At 42.7% G+C, this 23366-nt stretch overlaps 2 protein-coding genes and 1 non-coding gene across 4 annotated transcripts in view; 2 read left to right on the forward strand and 1 right to left on the reverse strand.

The window, feature by feature from the left end:
- The window catches only part of CCDC126 (coiled-coil domain containing 126), a 108643-nt gene extending 85338 nt beyond the window's left edge, over nucleotides 1-23305 (reverse strand). The window contains exon 1 of one of the 2 annotated variants that reach the window (XM_067746149.1): nucleotides 23208-23305. The gene's annotated coding sequence lies outside the window, so the exon portion shown is untranslated. Of the gene's footprint in view, nucleotides 1-23089 lie in introns of both variants that reach the window. The other variant, XM_067746148.1, reaches the window with a different exon arrangement.
- Nucleotides 10991-12628, forward strand: LOC137228957 (nucleosome assembly protein 1-like 1). The gene is made up of 2 exons (XM_067746144.1): nucleotides 10991-12115; nucleotides 12354-12628. The coding sequence occupies exons 1-2, from the start codon at nucleotides 11100-11102 to the stop codon at nucleotides 12514-12516; spliced, it is 1179 nt and encodes a 392-aa protein (XP_067602245.1). The 5' UTR covers nucleotides 10991-11099; the 3' UTR covers nucleotides 12517-12628.
- Nucleotides 12692-12798, forward strand: LOC137229597 (U6 spliceosomal RNA). The gene has a single exon (XR_010945754.1). It is a non-coding gene; the product is annotated as a U6 spliceosomal RNA (small nuclear RNA).
- Nucleotides 23306-23366: the final 61 nt, after the last annotated feature.

Consider the following 23366-nt stretch of genomic DNA (forward strand, 5'->3'; position numbering starts at 1 on the left):
ACCTCCCAAGCTGTCCAGCCCTGGGCTCTAGAACACGAAACCTTGGGGGATCTCCACTTGCTTACCGGTCCCAAGAGGCTACACTTACTGAGCACATGACCTACTCAAAGACATGCTCCTCAAGTTTTTAACAATAAGTGGTCCCCCAATTGGCCAGAAATTGTACCTCAGCTCTAATACCACTTTATTCCTAGTCCCCGGGTCTCCAATCCCCTGAATATCAACTACCAGTCTTCTCGAAAGACTCCCCTGCTAGTACTCACAGGGAACCCCCTCTCCTTTGACATCAGAGAGGATGTAGTTCACATGCATTCACCAGATGAATGCTCCCCTTACCATTTTTTTTCCCCTTACCATTTTAATGCTTCGATCCTCTCACCATCTTTCACATGCTGGTGACCCAACTGAGGGCAAATTGCGCAATATGACCCAAGAGGACAAACCCCCTACCCAGTTGCGTGGAGAGCATGATTATACAGATTTTACTGGCCGAGATAATGGTCCAGTACCAACCTGGAAGCTGAGGCCATAGGCTTTGCCTCATTATTTGGGTTATAAAGGCTGATTAACTAAACCAAATTCATCAAAAATTTTGCAGAAGGTTGAAATGATAGCTCCAGGACCCACTAGCAGAACTGTGTGGACCTCAGAGAGAGGAAAAGAGGGCCTCCCCCTAGTGGATACCAGTCATTTTTGGAAATGAAATCCAAGCAGAAACACTGGCATCTACTGCGCTATCAGTACATTCAGGACAGGTCCCTACCCCACCTTAAAGGAAGAGGTAAACAACTCTTGTTCCAAAGCAAGTACATTCAGCCTTTGGTTAGTATCCAGAATGCTCACCGGAAGGAGGCCCTGCCAGCTAGTCAAATGCAAATACTCTCCTTTGTTGTGGCTATTACTCTTATTGCCTACAGCCTGGGTAATAGGTTGCTAGTAGTCCCCTCAGTCCCAACTCTGTCTTGGGAGATGTGCAGAAGCCAAATCAGCCAGGTGCACAGCTGCATCCCAGGATAGCTGAGCACCAGCTGCTGGCAGGCCCTGTTAAAAGGGCTACAGTGAGTGAGCCACCAGGTGTTGACTCTGACCCAGAGGTCACCTTCCTCTACATTAAATGGTACCAACAGAAACAATGCTTCAATGAGTCACTCCCTCATTATACCATGCTGAAAATTATATCCCAGGCAGAATGGCTCTCCCAATGTAGCCAAATCAAACTTATTGGGCTGGCAGATTTGTACCCTAATGAGCTTACTATAGTTTTAATGGGGTGATCTCTGGATTGTAAAGCTGCTGTCCACAAAATGTCCCTACAGTTAGCCTATCAATGTGCCCAGACTATATATAAATTGTGGATGGAGTTCCCGCAAAGCTCAGTCATGGAGATCACATGCTGCTTTGCAAGATGCACCCCTGATGGAGATCATTGAGACCCTCTCAACCAGCAGTAGAGCCCATTCTTCCAGTTTCATCCTGAGGCAGGCCTCTAGCATATTTGCTCAGAATTTAACCCCAGCCAGCCATTCTTACCCTTCCTGGATCTCTACCTGGCAAGGCGATCCTTCCTTGAGCTGGCCTTGGCCAATCCCAAGCACACCAACCCCTCAGACAACGTGGCCCCAGTCCAAGAGCTCACCGTTGGAGATGACGGCATCTCAGACTGTGACTTCACAACCCAAGAGAAAGTCGAGGAAGGCGATGTACTCCAACCCCACTGGACACTGGGACTTTCCCCTCCCAGATCACCTCCACACCAGGAGGGAAATTACTATGGTGACTGTTAACTTCCAGGCTGAGTTGCAAAAATGTTTTCATTTGATCAACCCTGAGGACCCCATAGAATACTATTTCTCTGAAATAGCTAATTGCTGGCCTCGTGAACCTTGCGTCCGTATCAGAATGCTTGCAAGACTGTAAGTCCCCCGGCAGCGCTAGACATCATTTCACCTTTGTGGTAAGCCAAACCATGTATATTCCAAACCACACTAGCCACAATGAGGGACTTGGACACAACACCCCTAGTTTGACCTACTTAGATCCCACGGTTAGGGACCTCTTGCGGCTGTGTTCACTGCTCAGTGTACTAGATTACAGCTTTTGCTTTCCACACGATGCATCCATGACAGACCCAATTTCTCTTGTTATTCCCACCATGCCTACCAGTACCTCCTCCACACTGGAAAGTGCTACCTCCACTCCTGTCCACATATTATCCATAAGTTCCTCACCATGGCATGCGACAGCACTGCCCCGCACCACAACCAAGTGGGCCAGGGCTGACATGACTATATTCGTACAAATCTCCAAGATAGCAGCCCAGGCCCTGCAAGTAAAATGAAGCTGGACGTGTCACCACACAGGGTCACACCTACAGCCCATTTAGAACTATCTATACTGCAGTTCTTCCTAGAGATCAGCCCTTGGGCTAATTCCCTTCAAAACACAGCAAACCTCATTTAGGCTAAACCAAACCTCTAATCTAGACCCCAAACAGGGTACCCTGTGGGTAAGCATCAAAATAATTAACCCTCCACGGCGATACTTTCTACCAACTCGACTAGAACATGAAAGGCTGGACTTCACCCTGTGTACTCACTGCCCCTTAATGATAAATAACATCTCACTTAAGTTTTATTGTGGACCTAACTCAGGAGGCCAGTATCAAGTCCACCTGACTCTGCCCCATCTGCAAGCAATCTGCAGAGGTGACCTTTATTACTGCAACACTGTCACTTTTGATATTCTAGCCACCTTTTAACCTCTTGGTGTATCTCTGCTAGAGATGTGTCTGGCTCACATACCAAGAGAGCCATTCTTATCCCTATCCTGTTGGGACTGGGTATCGCCAGGCATAGGAACAGGTGCTTCTACCCTAGCCCAACAAGGTCAAATATTAAAAACCACCCAGCAATTATCAGCCACCCTAACCAACTACAGGCAGATGCTACACCATACTCTGAGTCTGATGCAGCAACAACATGACTCACAAGCACAGAAGATGACGGATAATTGACTGGTGTTAGATTTCCTCTTGGCAGAACAGGGTGCAGTCTGTTCTTCACCAGGCACCTCTTACTGCAGGTACATTAACAACTCAGGACAAGTACAGCCCGACCTCCACAAGCCATGTCAAGGTTTACAGATCATGCATCAAATAATTAAAATATTTCAGCAAATTCCCACACTCCTCAAGGTCCCTGATTTGTACTCATGGCTCTCTCCATCCGCCTTGGCACAATGGCTAAACTGTATTTCAAACAGTAGCAAGTCTATTCATCATAGGCTTCATCATTATTGCCCTAGTTAAGTGTGCTTTTTGATGGCTTCTGAAAACAATCCCTATGTCCTTTAACACATCAGCTACACAGGGGATTGTATTCCTAATGTTGAGGCGTCACAGGACGGACTGTTGAGAGTTTAGCTGCTACATGGTATTGCTGCCTTGGCATCCATTTTGTTTGGCCAAATGACTTGCAGGTGCTTTAAAATGACACAAGCCCCTCGTTCAGGTGCATGCCCTAGATAACAACCCATGGAGTACAAACAAAAGTTCCAGATATGACTCCTCCAACAGCCCTGTGATAAAGTTTCCCCTGAGTCCCAGGGCCTTCTTCTACTTTAGATAAGGCCCCTGATAAAGTTTATCCAAATTCCACTCATTTTTGTTTTAACAGACCAATCCAGCCTTAACCCTCGAACCCCAAAGCACATCACCTTTGGATCCTAATAAAGGTATGTTCCCCAGGTCCTGTCATTCTCTCTGTCTACACCCTGCCTTGATCTCCCCATATGGCCTTGTGAGGCGTCCTTTCTCGAGGACCCGAGAGTAATAAACTTCTCTGTTTCTTTTGTGGTCTTTTATTGAACTATATGTCACCCTGGGGCTCTACTTAACAAAAGTTGATTTAGCAAAATCATAACAAAGCTCCTGCACAGCAAAAGAAACCAGCAACAGAAAGAAAAGGCACCTATGGAAAGGGAAAAAGTATTTGCAAACCATGTACCTGGTAAGTGATTAATATCCACAATATACAAGGAATTCAGAAGAAAAAAAACCACAAATGACCCATTTTAAAAATGGGCAGGGCTTTCCTGGTGGCGCAGTGGTTGAGAGTCCGCCTGCCGATGCAGGGGACACAGGTTCGGGTTCGTGCTCCGGTCCGGGAAGATCCCACATGCCGCAGAGTGGCTAGGCCCCTGAGCCATGGCCGCTGAGCCTGCGCGTCCGGAGCCTGTGCTCTGCAACGGGAGAGGCCACAAAAGTGAGAGGCCCGCGTACCGCAAAAATAAATAAATTAATTAGTTTAATTAAATTAAAATGGGCAAAGGGGGTTTCCCTGGTGGTGCAGTGGTTGAGAATCCGCCTGCCAATGCACAGGACACAGGTTCAAGCCCTGGTCCGGGAAGATCCCACATGCCGTGGAGCAACTAAGCCCGTGTGCCACAGCTACTGAACCTGCGCTCTAGAGCCCGTGAGCCATAACTACTGAGCCCGCGTGCTGTAACTACTGAGCCCGCGTGTTGCAACTACTGAAGCCCGCGTGCCGAGAGCCCGTGCTCTGCAACAAGAGCAGTCACTGCAATGAGAAGCCTGCGCACCACAACGAAGAGTAGCCCCCGATCGCCACAACTAGAGAAAGCCCATGTGCAGCAACGAAGACCCAACACAGCCAAAAATAAAATAAAATAATAAATAAATTTATAAAGTAAATAAATAAAATGGGCAACAGGTACATGAAGAGATGCTCAATATTACTAATCATCAGGGAAATGCAAATCAAAACTGGAATGAGATGTCATCTCACAGGTGTAAGGATGGCTATTATCAAAAAGACAAGAGGGCTTCCCTGGTGGCGCAGTGGTTGAGTCCGCCTGCCAATGCAGGAGACACGAGTTCGATCCCTGGTCCGGGAAGGATCCCACATGCCGTGGAGCAGCTAAGCCCGTGCACCACAACTACTGAGCCTGTGCTCTAGATCCCATGAGCCACAACTACTGAGCTCATGTGCCGCAACTGCTGAAGCCCGAGCGCCTAGAGTCCGTGCTCCGCAACAGGAGAAGCCACTGCAGTGAGAAGCCCGCGCACTGCAGCAAGGAGTGGCCCCCGCTCGCCACAACTAGAGAAAGCCCGCGCACAGCAACAAACACCCAACACAGCCAAAAATAAATAAATAAAATAAATAAATTTAAAAAAAAAAGACAAGAGATAAGTGTCGGCAAGGATGTGGAAAAAAGGAACCTTTATAAACTATTGGTGATGTAAACTGGTACAGCCACTATGCAAAACAGTATGGAGTTTCCTCAAAAAATTAAAAATAGAATTATCATATGATCTAGCAGTTCCACTTCTGGGTATATATCCCATGTTCATTTCAGCATTAGTCACAATAGTCAAGTCATGAAAACAACCTAGGTATCCATTGACAGATGAGTGGATAAAGAAAATGTGATGTATATATACAATGGAATATTATTCAGCCACAAAAAGAAGGAAATATTGCAATTTGCAACAACATGGATGATACTTGAGGTTATCATGCTATGTGAAATAAGCCAGACAAAGACAATACTGCACAGTATAACTTATATGTGGAATCGCAAAAAAAAAAAAAAAAGAAAGAAGTCAAACTCAGAAACAGAGAGTAGAATGGTGGTTGCCAGGGACTGGGAGGTGGGGAATTAGGGAGAGGCTGGTAAAAGGTACAGACTTTCAGTTATGAGATTAGTAAGATCTAAAGATCTAATGCTGGGCTTCCCTGGTGGCGCAGTGGTTGAGAATCTGCCTGCTAATGCAGGGGACACGGGTTCGAGCCCTGGTCTGGGAGGATCCCACATGCCACGGAGCAACTAGGCCCATGAGCCACAACTACTGAGCCTGCGCGTCTGGAGCCTGTGCTCCACAGCAAGAGAGGCCACGATAGTGAGAGGCCCGCACACCGTGATGAAGCGTGGCCCCTGCTTGCCACAACTAGAGAAAGCCCTCGCGCAGAAACGAAGACCCAACACAGCAAAAAATAAATTAATTAATAATAAACTCCTATCCCCAACATCTTCTTTAAAAAATAAATAAATAAATAAAGATCTAATGCGTAAGATGGTGACTATAGTTGATAATACTATTGTATTTTATAGTTGAAATTTGCTAAGAAATTTGCAACTATTTTATAGTTGAAATTTGCTAAGTGTTCTCACCAAGGGAAAAAAAAGTAAATATATGAGGTGACGGATGTGTTAATTAACTCGACGGTGGGGATCCTTTCACAACGTATACGGATACCAAATCATGTTGTAGGCTTTTAATATATTACAACTTTATTTGTCAATTATACCTCAATAAAGCCGGGGAAAAAAAGCAAGGAAAGAAATAAAATAGTTGTCTAGAAAAGGAGAGTAAAGAGATTAGGGAAATATATTGTTGGGTAGCATTAAGGGCCCACTTGAGGTTAGTGGTCATAAACTTGAAGAGAGAACAGTTAGCATAATTGAATGCTTTGGTTCAGCCACATTCAGCTGCATGGTGTAGGCTCTGGGTAGATGGATAACTGGATTTTACCGGGGACAAGTAAAAGTTGTGAGGATCAGTAGATTGATTGTCCTCATCAGATCAAAGGTTTGTGGAAATCAGATTGCTAGAAGGAATGGGCTAAACTGACAGGAGGTAGCGGTCAGAAAATGGACCATGTGAATTGAAATGATGGAGACATTGCAATTAAAGTCAATGAGAAACAATGATAAATGAGCAAGTGACTGAGGTAGGGTGGAGAGTAAGATTCTCGCAGGAGAGGAATACAAAGAACTGAGAGTCTAGGATGTTGGATGGATAGAGAAATCACCAAGATTTAAGACAGTTGCAGTGTTGAAGAGAATGACAGTGAAAGAGGAGCTCAAATCAGTAAATGACTGCAGTAAAGAGAGGAAGCGAGTGTCGAGCCTGATAAGAAATTCACAACTAAACTTTTTCTTAAGGATTTAGGGGAAGGGGCGGGGGGTGGGGGGGCGGTCGGCGGGGTGTGTTTGAAAGCAGTGAGAAGACAAAATACTTCCCAATCCTGTTACAAGAAAACACAGACACTAGTTGAGAAGGCTGCAGGTGAAGCAGTTCCTCCAAGACAGAATCAGGGCATCTCAACCCAAGCCCTGCTGATGTTTGAGGCCCGAAGATTCTTTGTTGTTGGGGGCTGTCCTGTGCACTGTAGGAACTTTAGCAGCATCCCTGGCTTCTAACCACTAGTTGCTAGTAGCATCACCGCTAGTGTGACAACCAAAAATATCTCCAGACATTGCAAAATGTTGCCAGGGAGTGGGGCAAAATTACCCCTATTGAGAACTGCTGAACTAGAGCAAGAAGGTGCAGGAAATATTCAAAGAAGAGATTTAAAACATAAGGGCGGGACCTCCCTGGTGGTCCAGTGGTAAAGAATCTACCTTCCAATGCAGAGGACGCGGGTTCGATCCCCGATCGGGGAACTAAGATCCCACATGCCGAGGGGCAACTAGGTCTGTGTGCCGCAACCACTGAGCCTGCATGCCTCAGCAAGAGAGCCTGTGTGCCACAAACTACAGAGCCCACACGCTTTAGAGCCCGCGCACCACAACTAGAGAGAGAAAAACCCGCAAGCCACAACTAGAGAGAAACACGCGCGCCGCAAGGAAGAGACTCCACGCCACAACAAAAGATCCCGCATGCCTCAACGAAGATCCCACGTGCTGCAACTAAGACCCAACACAACCAAAAAATAAATAAATAAAGGAAAAATAATAAAACATAGGGGAGTTTTGCAGATGATTAACCATGAGCCCCAGAAGGCAAAGAGGAAAAGGTGGGGATAAATTTAAGCTTAAAGTTCTTCTGTGCACCAGTCAAATCATACCACTGGCAGCTGACAGATCAAGGCTGGTCCTATCAAGGTGTTTAAAGATGAAGTGAATTTTCTCTGTTTTCTGCAAAGGTGTGTCTCTGCTCTCGAAGTTGCTCTCTTTGATATCACCATTGCCTAATGAAGGTTGGTGACAGGGACAATAAGTTAACAGACCTTGGTATTCCTGTAGCTCTTAAGACTTAAGCTCTACATCAATGCAGGTCCAACTGCCAGTGATAAAATTCCATGGTGCATTGAGGTTGAAATATCCAACCAAGAATGTCATCACAAAAAGTTCTGAAAACTGGAAAAGATGCTATAAATTGAAATTAAGTTTAATCTGATTATCCTGTAAAAATAATGTTGGTTTAAAATATTTTTTGAGTAATCAATATGTTCACATCGTTCAAAATTAAGAAGGTACTGAATGGTTTATAATAAAAAAACTCCTTTCACCTAGGTCTTTCAGTTCCCCGACCTCAGGGAAAGAATGATATCAGGGTTTTTTATACCCTTTCGGAGATACTCTCTGAATATACAAGCCAATATGGATACTGAATAGATTTTTTTTTTTTAACAAACCTCTTATTTATTTATTTGGCTGCGTCGGGTCTTAGTTGCAGCACTTGGGATCTTTGTTGTGGTGAGCGGGCTTCTTTCCAGTTGTGGTGCACGGGCTCTAGAGCATGCGGGCTCTATAGTTGTGGTGCATGGGCTCCAGAGGGCAAGGGCTCAGTAGTTGCGGCATGCGGGCTCTCTAGGTGTGGCAGGCAGGCTCTAGAGTGTGTAGGCTTAGTTGCCCCTCAGCATGTGGGATCTTAGTTCTCCGACCAGGGATCGAAGCTGCATCCCCTGCAATCCACCGTGCAAGGTAGATTCTTAACCAGTGGACCACCAGGGAAGTCCCATGAATAGATTTTTTTTTTAATGTATTATATTCTTAGACATGATCACACCACTATCATATTCAAACAATTATAAACGATATTGTTATATACAGCAAGTTTAAAACTCATAATTTATATATCTGTATTAACAGTGTGTATAATCGATTACTTATCATTTGACAGGTCACACAGCATAATAATTTTTTTAATTAATTTTTTTATTTTTCGGTGCGTTGGGTCTTCTTTGCTGCACGCGGGCTTTCTCTAGTTGTGGCGAGCGGGGGCTACTCTTCATTGTGCTGTGTTTGCTTTTCATTGTGGTGTCTTCTCTTGTTGCGGAGCATGGGCTCTAGGCGAGCAGCTTCAGTAGTTGTGGCCTGCGGGCTCAGTACTTGTGGCCTGCAGGCTCAGTACTTGTGGCTTGCAGGCTCTAGAGCGCAGGCTCAGTAGTTGTGGCGCACGGGCTTAGTTGCTCCGCGGCATGTAGGATCCTCCCAGACCAGGGCTCGAACCCCTGTACCCTGCATTGGCAGATGGATTCTTAACCACTGCGCCACCAGGGAAGCCCTAATAATTTTTATATAGGGTCCTTCTATTACTTGTTTATAACACCTGATTCATTTTTACTGCCGCAATAAATTGAAAAGGAAAAAAAGTCATCATCACAGGTTCATTGTTGCTTCATTGGGGCAATTTTGTCTGGCAGCATTTTGGAAACACTTAAAGTGATTAAGGGTCAACATGGTTTCACATTCCAGAAAGACTGTTTAGCTTTCTCTCTCTTTGGTGATCTTTCTTTTCTTTCCTTTTTTTTTTACTTATGGCATTTTAAAATTTGAGATATACTTCATATAACATAAAATTCACTAGTTTATACAATTCAGTGTGTTTTGGTATATTCGCTCTGTTCTGTAACAACCATAACCACTATCTAATTTAGAACATTTCCATCACCCCAAAAAGAAACCTTGTATGCATTAGCAGTTAGTCCCCAATTCCCCCTTCTCCTCATTCTTTGATAATCACTAATCTACCTTCTGTCTCTATGAATTTGCCTAACTGACATTTCACATTAATAGAATCATACAATATGTGGACTTTTATGTCTGCCTTCTTTGAATTCGTGCAATATTTTCAAGGTTCATCCACATTGTAGAGTATAACATTACTTCATTTTTTTATGGCTAAATAATATTATATTGTAGGGATATACCACATTTTCTTTATCCACTCGTCAGATGACATACATTTGTTTTGTTTTCACCTTTTGGCAGTTATGAACAATGCTTCTATAACTATTTGTGTAAAAATTTTTGTGTGAACACACGTTTTCAATTCTCTTGGGTATACACCTAGAAGTGGAATTGCTGACTCATATGGAAATTCTGTGTTTAACTTTTTGAGGAACTGCCAAACTGTTTTCCACATCAGCTGCACCATTTTACATTTCCACTGGCAATGTATGAGAGTCCCAATGTCCAATTTCTCTGCATCCCTGTCAACACTTGTTATTGTCTGGTTTTTATTTTTTTTAATCTTTTTTAACTTTTATTTTATATTGGAGTATAGTTATGGTTTTGAAAAATTATTTTATAACCATCCGAGTATGTGTAAAGTGGTATCTCATTTGTGGTTTCCGTTTGCATTTCCCTAATGACCCATGATGTTGAGCATCTTTTCATGAGCTCATTGGCCATGGGTATATTTTCTTTGGAGAAATGTCTTTTCAAGTCCTTCCCTCATGTTCAAACTGAACCATTTGGGGTTTTTTTTCTTGAGTTGTAAGAGTGTTTTATATAATCTACATACTAGACTCTTGCAAATATTTTCTCCTATTCTGTAATTTGTATTTTCACTCTGTTGATAGTGCCCTTTGATACCCAAAATCTTAAAATTTTAAAATTTTGGTGGGGGGGCTTCCCTGGTGGCACAGTGGTTAAGAATCCGCCTGCCAATGCAGGAGACATGGGTTCGAGCTCTGGGTCCGGGAAGATCCCACATGTCGCAGAACAACTAAGCCCATGCACCACAACTACTGAGCCTGAACTCTAGAGCCCATGCGTCAAGAGCCCGTGGTCCACAACAAGAGAAGCCACCACAATGAGAAGCCTGTACACCTCAACGAAGAGTAGTCCCTGCTCTCCGCAACTAGACAAAGCCCAATGCATCAATGAAGACCCAACGCAGCCAAAAATAAATAATTTTTTTTTAAAAAAAAAGAAAGAGCTTTTTTAGCACCATCTGCTCGCCACACCGCCTTCTGCTCCTCCCGTCGCCGTCCGGAGTCGCTGCCTGCGCAGCTCCAGCCGCCTGGCTCCCCGTGCTAGCCACCGATATTTGGCGCTCATACAACATGGCAGACATAGACAACAAAGAACAGTCTGAACTTGATCAAGATTTGGACGACGTTGAAGAAGTAGAAGAAGAAGAAACTGGTGAAGAAACAAAAATCAAAGCACGTCAGCTGACTGTTCAGATGATGCAAAATCCTCAGATTCTTGCAGTCCTTCAAGAAAGACTTGATGGTCTGGTAGAAACACCAACAGGACACATTGAAAGCTTGCCTAGGGTAGTTAAAAGACGCGTGAATGCTCTCAAAGACCTTCAAGTTAAATATGCACAGATAGAAGCCAAGTTCTATGAGGAAGTTCATGATGTTGAAAGAAAGTATGTTGTTCTCTATCAACCTCTATTTGATAAGCGATTTGAGATCATCAATGCTATTTATGAACCTACAGAAGAAGAATGTGAATGGAAACCAGATGAGGAAGATGAAATTTCAGAGGAACTAAAAGAAAAGGCCAAGACTGAAGATGAGAAAAAGGATGAAGAAAAAGAAGACCCCAAAGGAATTCTTGACTTTTGGTTGACCATTTTTAAGAATGTTGACTTGCTCAGTGATATGGTTCAGGAACATGATGAACCTATTCTGAAGCACTTGAAAGATATTAAAGTGAAGTTCTCAGACGCTGGTCAGCCTATGGGTTTTGTCTTAGAATTTCACTTTGAACCCAATGAATATTTCACAAATGAAGTGTTGACAAAGACGTATAGGATGAGGTCAGAACCAAATGATTCTGATCCTTTTTCTTTTGATGGACCAGAAATTATGGGTTGTACAGGGTGCCAGATAGATAGGAAAAAAGGGAAGAATGTCACTTTGAAAACCATTAAGAAGCAGCAGAAACACAAGGGACGTGGGACAGTTCATACTGTGACCAAAACAGTTTCTAATGACTCTTTCTTTAATTTTTTTGCCCCTCCTGAAGTTCCTGAGAGTGGAGATCTGGATGATGATGCTGAAGCTATCCTTGCTGAGGACTTTGATATTGGTCACTTTTTACGTGAGTGCATAATCCCAAGATCAGAGCGCATAATCAAGATCAATATACTTTACTGGAGAAGCTATTGAAGATGATGATGATGATTATGATGAAGAAGGTGAAGAAGCGGATGAGGAAGGGGAAGGAGAAGGAGATGAGGAAAATGATCCAGATGAGGAAAATGAGATCTGGATGATGATGCTGAAGCTATCCTTGCTGAGGACTTTGATATTGGTCACTTTTTACGTGAGTGCATAATCCCAAGATCAGAGCGCATAATCAAGATCAATATACTTTACTGGAGAAGCTATTGAAGATGATGATGATGATTATGATGAAGAAGGTGAAGAAGCGGATGAGGAAGGGGAAGAAGAAGGAGATGAGGAAAATGATCCAGACTATGACCCAAAGAAGGATCAAAACCCAGCAGAGTGCAAGCAGCAGTGAAGCACGATGGTCGACCTTCTGCTTCCCTGGAAAGGATGAATTTACATCATTTGACAAGCCTATTTCAAGTTTTTTGTTGTTTGTTTGCTCATTTCTGTTTTGCAGCCTAAAATAAAAACGTCAAATATAATTAAAAAGAAAGAAAGAGAGAGAGAGAGAGGAAGAAAGAGAGAGAGTGCTTGCTTCGGCAGCCCATATACTAAAATTGGAACGATACAGAGAAGATTAGCATGGCCCCTGTGCAAGGATGACACGCAAATTCGTGAAGCGTTCCATATTTTTGAAAAACAAATGCCGCATGCTAACATGTATATATGGAATCTTAAAAAAAAAAAACAAAAAACGGCTTCCCTGGTGGCACAGTGGTTGAGAGTCCGCCTGCCAATGCAGGGGACACGGGTTTGTGCCCCGGTCCAGGAAGATCCCACATGCCGCGGAGTGGCTGGGCCCGTGAGCCATGGCCGCTGAGCCTACGCGTCTGGAGCCTGTGCTCCGCAACGGGAGAGGCCACAACAGTGAGAGGCCCGCGTACCGCAAAAAAAAAAAAAAAAAGTTTACAAAGAACCTAGGGACAGGACAGGAATAAAGATGCAGATGTAGAGAATGGACTTGACACAGAGAGGGGGAAGGGTAAGCTGGGACGGAGTGGCATGGACTTATTTATACACTACCAAATGTAAAATAGATAGCTAGTGGGAAGCAGCTGCACAGCACAGGGAGATCAGCTCGGTGCTTTGTGACCACCTAGAGGGGTGGGATAGGGAGGGTGGAAGGGAGACGCAAGAGGGAGAGGATATGGGGATATAGGTATACGTACAGCTGGTTCACTTTGTTATACAGCAGAAACTAACACACCACTGTAAAGCAATTATACTCCAATAAAGATGTTAAAAAACTAAATTAAATTAAAAATACACCTTTAAAAAAAGAGAGAGAGAGAGAGAGAGAGGAAGGAAGGAAGGGAGGAAGGGCAGAAGGGAGAAAGAGAAAGATAAAGAGAGGGTAGGAAAAATTGGATCACTGTAAATAAAAGAGATTAAAGAGATAAAATGAGAAAAAGCAATTTTGGTGCTTGATTAGATCCAGATTTTAACAAAAAAATTTAAACGAGTTTTGGGACAATAGTGGAAATTCGATAATGAACTATTAGGTAGTATTAGGCAATTATTGTTAAAGTTTAGATGTGATGATGGTATTGTAGGAAATAATATTGCAGTTATATAAGAAAAGTCATTTTTAAAGAGATGCATGTTGAAACAATTATGCAATATCAGAATATTTCAATTTAATTTAAAACACTTCAGCATTATACCAGACTCTCTTTTTTGTGTGCATGTTTAAAGCAAACACTAAAACTCTGTATGTTAAAAAAAGCTATCACTGCAAATAATGACCTTTTTGGACAGTCCTGCCGCACTGTCAAAACAATATAAACTATTCTGTGTTTTTGCTTTTACTTTACTTTTATGAAAATTTTGTGTGATCTCAACACTTTAGTTCTTAGTTAAAACAAGCAAGTTTTGAGTGACTGGACATTAATCTTGGGTCTGCTCACTTGAGCTCTGTATCTGCAATGCCAGAGGCTTGCTGGGGGCATTGGAGCCTAAGTGGTTAGAAGTGTTAATCTGCCAACTTTAAATCCCAACTCTGCCTTGTGCCAGCTGACTGGCTCACTTTGAACAAGTTACTCTACCACTCTCAGCCTCAGTTTTCTACAAAGTGGAGGTAATAATATTAATTATTCTTCAGGTTGCTGTAATAAGTGAGATAAACTATGTTGATTTCTTAGTACAGTGCCTGATACATGGTGAGGACCCAAAGGTATTATTATTGCTACAAGACCTTGGGTGGACCACACAACTTCTGCCTCTGTGAAACCAAGAAATTGGATTAGATTATTTCTAAACTTGTTTCCATCTCTCTTTTGGTGTAAGTGACTTCCCCTCCCTGAGCCTTCATGTCTGCATTTAAAATGAGGAGACTAGGGACTTCCCTGGTGGCGCAGTGGTTAAGAATCCGCCTGCCAATGTAGGGGACAGGGGTTCGAACTCTGGTCCAGAAGATCCCACATACCGCAAAGCAACTAAGCTGGTGTGCCACAACTACTGAACCTGCACGCCACAAGTACTGAGCCCACGTGCCTAGAGCCCGTGCTCTGCAACAAGAGAAGCCACTGCAATGAGAAGCCTGTGCACCACAACAAAGAGTAGCCCCCGCTCACCACAAGTAGAGAAAGCCCATGTGCAGCAACGAAGATCCAAGGCAGCCAAAAATAAATAAATAAATAAATATATTTTAAAAATAAAAATAAAAGTAAAATAAATAAAATGAGGAGACTAGAGGAATTCCCTGGTAGTCCAGTGGTTAAGTCTCAGGCTTTCACTGATAAGGGTCTGGGTTTGGTCCCTGGTCAGGGTACTAAGGTCCCTCAAGCCGCTCGGCATGACCAAAAAATAAATAAAACCTTTTAATAAAAATAAAAATAGAATGAGGAGACTGGAGATACCATCTATTTCTAACATCTCTGACCATAAAGGATCCTCTTCTAAACTTCCATGTACACAGATCTGAACAGGGGAGTTAGACTCAATTAACCAAAACCTCCTCACCTGCTAAGACTGAGAAGGTAAGCTTGGAGAGAGGAAAGATACTTACATATTTTCAACTCCTCCCAAAGTCTGCCTGAGTTTTGATGCTTTATTAAATGAGAAAATGTGCATAAAATGGTTAGTACATAGATGGCATAGCTGGTATAGATGACACCATGATGATAGTAGAGATGGTATGATGATGATAATGAAGAGGGAACTAGGAAGATTGCTCTTTTCCTTTGTCAGGAAGTCAGTAATAAAAAGGTATCATTTCCCCATAAAATGGATAGCGATTATTGAAGCTAACTTTAAAAATATATAAAAATATATAGGAAGGAGACTTGTCCTATCAGACATTAAAACTTAAAAGTGTTTATAATTAAAACAGTGTGGTACTGATGCATGAATAGACAGACCGAGGGAACAGAATAGAAAACGCAGAAATAAAATTTAATGCATAAGGAAATTTAGCATATAATAAAGGTGGCATCTTACATCACTGCAGCAAAGATGAGATTTTTTTTTTTTTTTTTTTTTTTTGCGGTACGCGGGCCTCTCACTGTTGTGGCCTCTCCCGTTGCGGAGCACAGGCTCCGGACGCGCAGGCTCAGCGGCCATGGCTCACGGGCCCAGCCGCTCCGCGGCATGTGGGATCTTCCCGGACTGGGGCACGAACCCGCATCCCTTGCATTGGCAGGCGGACTCTCAACCACTGCGCCACCAGGGAAGCCCAAAGATGAGATTTTTAATAAATGGTGCTGAAACAACTGCGTAGCCATTTGGAAAAAGGTAAAATTAGATCCATATGTCATACCGTATGTGAGAATAAACTCCAAACGGATCAAGAACCTAAATGTAGGGACTTCTCTGGTGGCACAGTGGTTAAGAATCTGCCTGCCTGCCAATGCAGGGGACACGGGTTCGAGCCCTGGTCTGGGAAGATCCCACATGCCGCGGAGCAACTAAGCCTGTAAGCCACAACTACTGAGCTTGCGCGTCTGGAGCCTGTGCTCCGCAACAAGAGAGGCCACGACAGTGAGAGGCCTGCGCACCGCAATGAGGAGTGGCCCCCGCTCGCCACAACTAGAGAAAGCCCTCGCACAGAAACGAAGACCCAACACAGCCAAAAATAAATAAATTAATTAATTAAATAATTTTTTTAAAAAAAGAATCTGCTTGCCAATTCAGGGGACATGGGTTCAAGCCCTGGTCCAGGAAGACCCCACATGTCATGGAGCAACTAAGCCTGTGCGCCACAACTACGGAGCCTGCGCTCTGGAGCCCACATGCCTAGAGCCCGTGTTCTGCAAAAAGAGAAGCCACTGCAATGAGAAGCCCGCGCACCGCAACGAAGAGTAGCCCCCGCTCGCCACAACTAGAGAAAGCCCGTGTGCAGCAACGAAGACCCAACGCAGCCATAAATAAATAAATAAATAAATTTATTTTTAAAAAAAAGAACCTCAATGTAAAATATGAAACTACACAGCTATTGGAAGAAAACATGAGTGAACTTCCCTTTAACCTCAGTGTTCTATGATTCAAAATCCAAAGGCAATAATAAGAGAATAAATCTGACTATGTAAAACAACTGTATGCAAAAAATACCATAAACAAAACCAAAAGACAACTCACAAACTAGGAGAAAATTCTTGCAACATACATCACAGATAAAAGGGTAATATTTCTAATACATAAAGAACTCTTGAAAGTTGAGGGACAAATCCAATAGAAAAATGGAAAAGAGACATGAACAGACAATACACAAAAAGACATAAATATATATGTTTAAACATAAAAAAAATTTAAACTAACTCATAAATAGAGAGTTCACTTAAAGAGACTCTCTATGGACAAATCTGGGACAATTTGAGTAACAAAATAATGATAGCAATAGATTAGAACACACAGAATAAAATAAATAGCCATGAGCTCATACTGATAAAAATGAATAATTGAATAAATAAATTGAATGAATAATGGGAGAAGAGAGAAAGATCTTCCTTAGAGTAGAATTCCAATTAATAAATGTAGAAGGAATGATTGGCAATGGAAAACCATTTGACAAATAGCGTGGTAATACCTGTTGCTGGCAAGAAAGCATTAGGAGAAGCATGGTATTTAGTCTCAAAAAAATCTCCCCACAAGACACTCTTTTTCATTACAAAGAGATAGAAAGTGATTTTACAGTGGAGAAATCCAGCAAATATCACCTGATAAACAGTGATTGAAGTTAACATCATCAGTAATGAGACATATTGACATCATGTATTGTACCTTCAGATATGATGAACTGAGATGAACGCAACATCACTTCTGTGATATTTTTGCCAAAATATATAACCTTAATTTAATCAGGAGAAATGTCAGACAACCCAATTTGAGTTATGTCTACAAAACAGCTGGCCAGTATTCTTCAAAAATTTCAATGACTGAAAGTAAAAGACAAAGACTGAGACGTTATCCAGATTAAAAGAAGATAACAATTAAATGCAATGTATAATCCTGGATTAGATCCTTGCCCAGAAATGGGTTATTAGTGAGACAATTGATGAAATTTAAATAAAGTTTGCAGATTAGTTAACAGTATGTCAATTTCCTGGTTTTCATGATTATGCCTGTGGTTATGTACGCCAAAAATACTTGGGGAAGCTGGGTGAAGAGAATTCTTTGTACTACTCTTACAACTTTTTAAAAAAAATAAGCTTGGGGGCTTCCCTGGTGGCACAGTGGTTGAGAGTCCGTCTGCCGACGCAGGGGACACGGGTTCATGCCCCGGTCCGGGAAGATCCCACATGCCGCGGAGCGGCTAGGCCCATGAGCCATGGCCGCTGAGCCTGTGCGTCCGGAGCCTGTGCTCTGCAACGGGAGAGGCCACAAGACTGAGAGGCCCGCGTACCCCAAAAAAATAAAAATAAAAAATTAGCTTGGAATTATTTTAAAATGAAAAGACAAAAATAGAACTTGTCTGTTCAAATAATTATTATACTTCAAAGTACTGTCACTGAAATGTTATTTATTGTAAGGCTGTGAAAAACAGTTTTTGACATTTTCTTTTGAAAGTGCTTTCCATATCAGTTTATATATATATATATATATTTTAATCTTATTATTATTTTTTTGGCTGTGTTGGGTCTTTGTTGCTGCATGCAGGCTTTCTCTAGTTGTGGCGAGCAGGGTCTATTCTTCGTTGTGGTCTGGGGGCTGCTCATTGCAGTGGCTTCTCTTGTTGTGGAGCACAGGCCTAGAGCACACCGGCTTCAGTAGTTGTGGTGCACAGGCTTAGTTGCGCCACGGCATGTGGGATCTTCCCAGACCAGGACTCGAACCCGGGTCCCCTGCATCAGCATGCGGATTCTTAACTACTGCGCCACCAGGGAAGTACCCTGTATCAGTTTAAAATGACACAAGAAAAGTAATTTCTTCCAATATTTTTTTTAAACTATTATGGAAAATTTTAAACAAAAAAGTAGAGAGAATAACCCTTTGTTTCCATTATGAACCCTGTGTACCCACTATTGAATTTTAGCAGTCATTATCCTCCCCATATTCACAATATTTATTTATTTGGGTTTTTTTTCTGGAATAATTTAAAGCAAGTCCCAGATATGTCATTTTGTGGTAAAGACTTTTTTCTTTAAATATATCCACCATACCATTATCACATCTACTAATATTAATTCCTGAATACGATCAAATTCCCAGACTTAATTCAAATTTTGCTGTCTTAAAACAATTGGTTTGAATCAAGATCATGAGGTACATATTTGATTATGTCTCTTAAGACTTTTAGTCTTTTTTAAAATTAATTAATTTTATTATTAATAATTATAATTTAATTATTTTATTTATTTATTTTAATTATTTTATCTTAATAATTTAATTATTTTATTGATTAAATTAAATAATAGATTAATTTATTTATTTATCTTCGTTACAGCACACGGGCTTCTCATTGCGGTGGCTTCTCTTGTTGAGGAGCACGGGCTCTAGGCACGTGGGCTTCAGTACCTGTGGCATTCAGGCTTCGGTCGTTGTGGTTTGTGGGCTCTAGAGCGCAGGCTCAGTAGTTGTGAGCATGGCCTTAGTTGCTCCGCGACATATGGAATCTTCCCCGACCAGGGATTGCACCTGTGTGCCCTGCACTGGCAGGCGGATTCTTAACCACTGCGCCACCAGGGAAGGCCCAACTTTTAGTCTTTGATAGTCCACCTTCCCCCTTACACACTTGTTTTTATTGATTTTTTTTTAATAAGCATTCTTTATTTATTTATTCATTTTTGGCTGCGTTGCATCTTCGTTGCTGCACACAGGCTTTCTCTAGTTGCAGCAAGCGGGGGCTACTGTTCGATGCAGTGCACAGGCTTCTCATTGCAGTGGCTTCTCTTGTTGAGGACCACGGGCTCTAGGTGTAAGGGCTTCAGTAGTTGTGGTGCACGGGCTTAGTTGCATCCACAGCATGTGGGATCTTCCCGGACCAGAGTTTCAACCTGTGTCCCTGGCATTGGCAGGTGGATTCTTAACCACCCTGCCACCAGGGAAGTCCCTTGTTTTTAAATTTATTCAATTTGTTGGGGAAATTAGGCTATTTGTCCTATGAAACCTGATTACTTCTTGGTGTTCTGGTGCGCTTTTTTAAACTTCTTTTTCTATTCCCTGTATTTCCTATAAACTGTTGGTTAGAGCTAAGGCTTAATTAGATTTGAGTTCAATTTGGAGGAATCATAAATACTTATAGAAGGTGCTTTGTAGTTCCTATTGCATCACCTCAAGAAGTATACCATGTCTGATTATCTCACTTTTTTTTTATTATCGCACTTTTAATGGTATTAAGATTGATTGGGAGGTTCCAATGGTACACACCTGATTCCCTCATTATAAAGTTCAACATCTTTTTAAAAAGTAGTTGTTATAAACAAACAACCCAATCAAAAAATGGGTGGGGGCTTCCCTGGTGGCGCAGTGGTTGGGAGTCCGCCTGCCGATGCAGGGGGCGCAGGTTCGTGCCCTGGTCCAGGAGTATCCCACATGCCGTGCGCGGAGCGTCTGGACCCGTGAGCCATGGCCGCTGGGCCTGCGAGTCCGGAGCCTGTGCTCCGCGGCGGGAGAGGCCACGGCAGTGAGGGGCCTGCGTACCACAGGAAAAAAAAAAAAGGGTGGAAGATCTAAAAAGACATTTTTGGGGCTTCCCTGGTGGTGCAGTGGTTGAGAATCCGCCTGCCAATGCAGGGGACATGGGTTCGATCCCTGGTCCGGTAAGATTGCGCATGCCGCGGAGCAACGAAGCCCGTGCACCACAACTATTGAGCCTATGCTCTAGAGCCCGTGTGCCACAACTACTGAAGCCCGTGCGCCTAGAGCCCGTATCTGCAACGAGAGAAGCGACCACAGTGAGAAGCCCGCACACTGCAACGAAGAGTAGCCCCCGCTCACCATAACTAGAGAAAGCCCACGCACAGCAACGAAGACCCAACACAGCCAAAAATAAATAAATAAATAAATTTATTTATTTAAAAAAAAAACAAAAAACATTTCTTCAGGGAGTTCCCTGCGAGGTCCTGTGGTTAGGACTTGGCGCTTTCACTGCCGCGGCCCTGGGGTTCGATCCTTGGTCATGGAACTAAGATCTTGAAAGCTGTGCGGCATGGCCAAAAAAAGAAAAAAACGAAAAAAAGAAAATAAAATGAAAGCAGTTCTGAAGGGAAAATTCTATGTATAGTGTCTATATGTTTTTTTAAAAAAATTAAAAATAAAATAAAAAGACATTTCTCCAAAGAAGACATACAGATGGCCAAAAGGCATATGAAAAGATGCTCAACATCGCTAATTACTGCAGAAACGCAAATCAAAACTACAGTGATAACCTCACACTGGTCAGAATGGCCAACATCAAAAAAAAATCTACAAATAATAAATACTGGAGAGGGTGTGGAAAGAAAGGAACCCTCCTACACTGTTGGTGGAAATGTAAATTGGTACAGCCACTATGGAGAACGGTATGGAGGTTCCTTAAAAAACTAAAAACAGAACTACCACATATGATCCTGCAATCCCACTCTTGGGCATATACCTGGAGAAAACCATAATTTGAAAAGATACATGCACCCCAATGTTCATTGCAGCACTATTTACAGTAGCCAAGATATGGAAGCAACCTAACTGTCCATCAACAGATGAATGGATAAAGATGTGGTATATATATACAATGGAATATTACTCAGCCATAAAAAAGAAAAAAATAATGCCATTTGCAGCAATGTGGATGGACCTAGAGGTTATCATACAAAGTGAAGTAAGCCAGACGGAGAAAGACAAATATCATATTATTTCACATATATGTGGAATCTAAAAAAATGATACAAATGAAGTTATTTACAAAACAGAAATAGACTCACAGTCATATAGTTTTGTAACTTGTAGTTACCAAAGGGGAAAGGAGGGGAGGGATAAATTAGGACTTTGGGATTAAAATATACACACTACTATATATAAAATAGATAACCAACAAGGACCTACAGGGAACCATACTTAATATCTTGTAATAACCTATAATAGAGAATGTACAAAAAGAATATATATTTTTGAATCATTTCGCTGTACACCTGAAACTAACACAACATTGTAAACCAACTATATTTCAATAAAAAAAATTTTTTTTTTTTTTAAAGTAGATGTTAGGGCTTCCCTGGTGGCGCAGTGGTTGAGAGTCCGCCTGCCGATACAGGGGATACGGGTTCGTGCCCCAGTCCGGGAGGATCCCACATGCCGCGGAGCGGCTGGGCCCGTGAGCCATAGCCGCTGAGCCTGTGCGTCCGGAGCCTGTGCTCCGCAACGGGACAGGCCACAAGAGTGAGAGGCCTGCGTACCGCAGAAAAAAAAAAAAAAAGTAGATGTTATATATGTTTAGCTCTATCAACAGCAGACACATTCAAATCTTGAAATCTTGCCCTGGGGGAGCAATCTTCATAAAAATGTTTTTCAATTACCTTTCCTAACATAAAACTGTGGTTGAAGGTTCACATCAACCTTTCCATCACAAAGTATTATGCAAAAAAAATTTTTATGAGGAAACTAAGTTTAAAATTGCAAAATACAAATAAAGCTCATATTCACCTCAGAAATTACCACCATGATTGGGAACTAAGTAGATAGATTTGGGAGGTCTTGGCTATGAAGATATAAGGAAATATCTAAATCAATGGTGGTGTAGTGGTTAAGAATCTGCCTGCCAAGGCAGGGGACACGGGTTTGAGCCCTGGTCCGGGAAGATCCCACATGCCGCAGAGCAACTAAGCCCGTGCGCCACAACTACAGAGCCTGCACACTAGAGCCTGCAGGCCACAACTACTGAGCCTGTGAGCCACAACTACTGAAGCCCACGCGTTTAGAGCCAGTGCTCAGCCACAAGAGAAGCCACTGCAATGAGAAGCCCGTGCACCGCAACAAAGACTAGCCCGCTGCTCGCTGCAGCTAGAGAAAGCCCGCGTGCAGCAACAAAGACCCAATGCAGCCAAAAATTAATTAATTAATTTAAAAAAATTAGGGAACTAAGTCAAATAATTCTTAGTTCCCTAAGATTAGTAGGGAACTAAGCATTATTAAAAATAAAATTGGGCTTCCCTGGTGGCGCAGTGGTTGAGAGTCCACCTGCCGATGCAGGGGACATGGGTTTGTGCCCCAGTCCGGGAAGATCCCACATGCCGTGGAGCGGCTGGGCCCGTGAGCCATGGCCGCTGAGCCTGCGCGTCCGGAGCCTGTGCTCCACAACGGGAGAGGCCACAACAGTGACAGGCCCGCGTACCGCAAAAAAAAAATAAATAAATAAAATAAAATAAAATAAAATTGACACAGCTGTCTCAGGGAGGAGTGAAGCAAGGAACTGTGACTTTTCATTACAACCCCATCTGTGCCTATATTACTTCAATAGTATTACATAGGGCAGAGAAAAGTAAGAGTGCGGAAAACATTCAAAATAAAAAGCCTACTAATTATGTAGACGATTCCAGTTTTTTCTGTTCCATCAGAATCCACTTGGAAAATATATAAAGGGACCAAGGTCAGTAAAAGCTTATCTGGTGACTGAAAATCTTCAAAAGGACTGACGCGTCGAAAGGAGTCTTCAGTTCGGAGGTCTGGTGGGCATGCGACTCGAAGATGCGGAGGGTCAGAGCTCGGACTGCTCGCGTTGCTAGGCCGGGGCCACCACAAAACCTCGCTGGGGGCGGGGCCACTTGACATCACAGAGACGCTCCGCCTCCTTAC

Source organism: Pseudorca crassidens, chromosome 8, assembly GCF_039906515.1.
Source record: "Pseudorca crassidens isolate mPseCra1 chromosome 8, mPseCra1.hap1, whole genome shotgun sequence".
NCBI lineage: Eukaryota > Metazoa > Chordata > Mammalia > Artiodactyla > Delphinidae > Pseudorca > Pseudorca crassidens.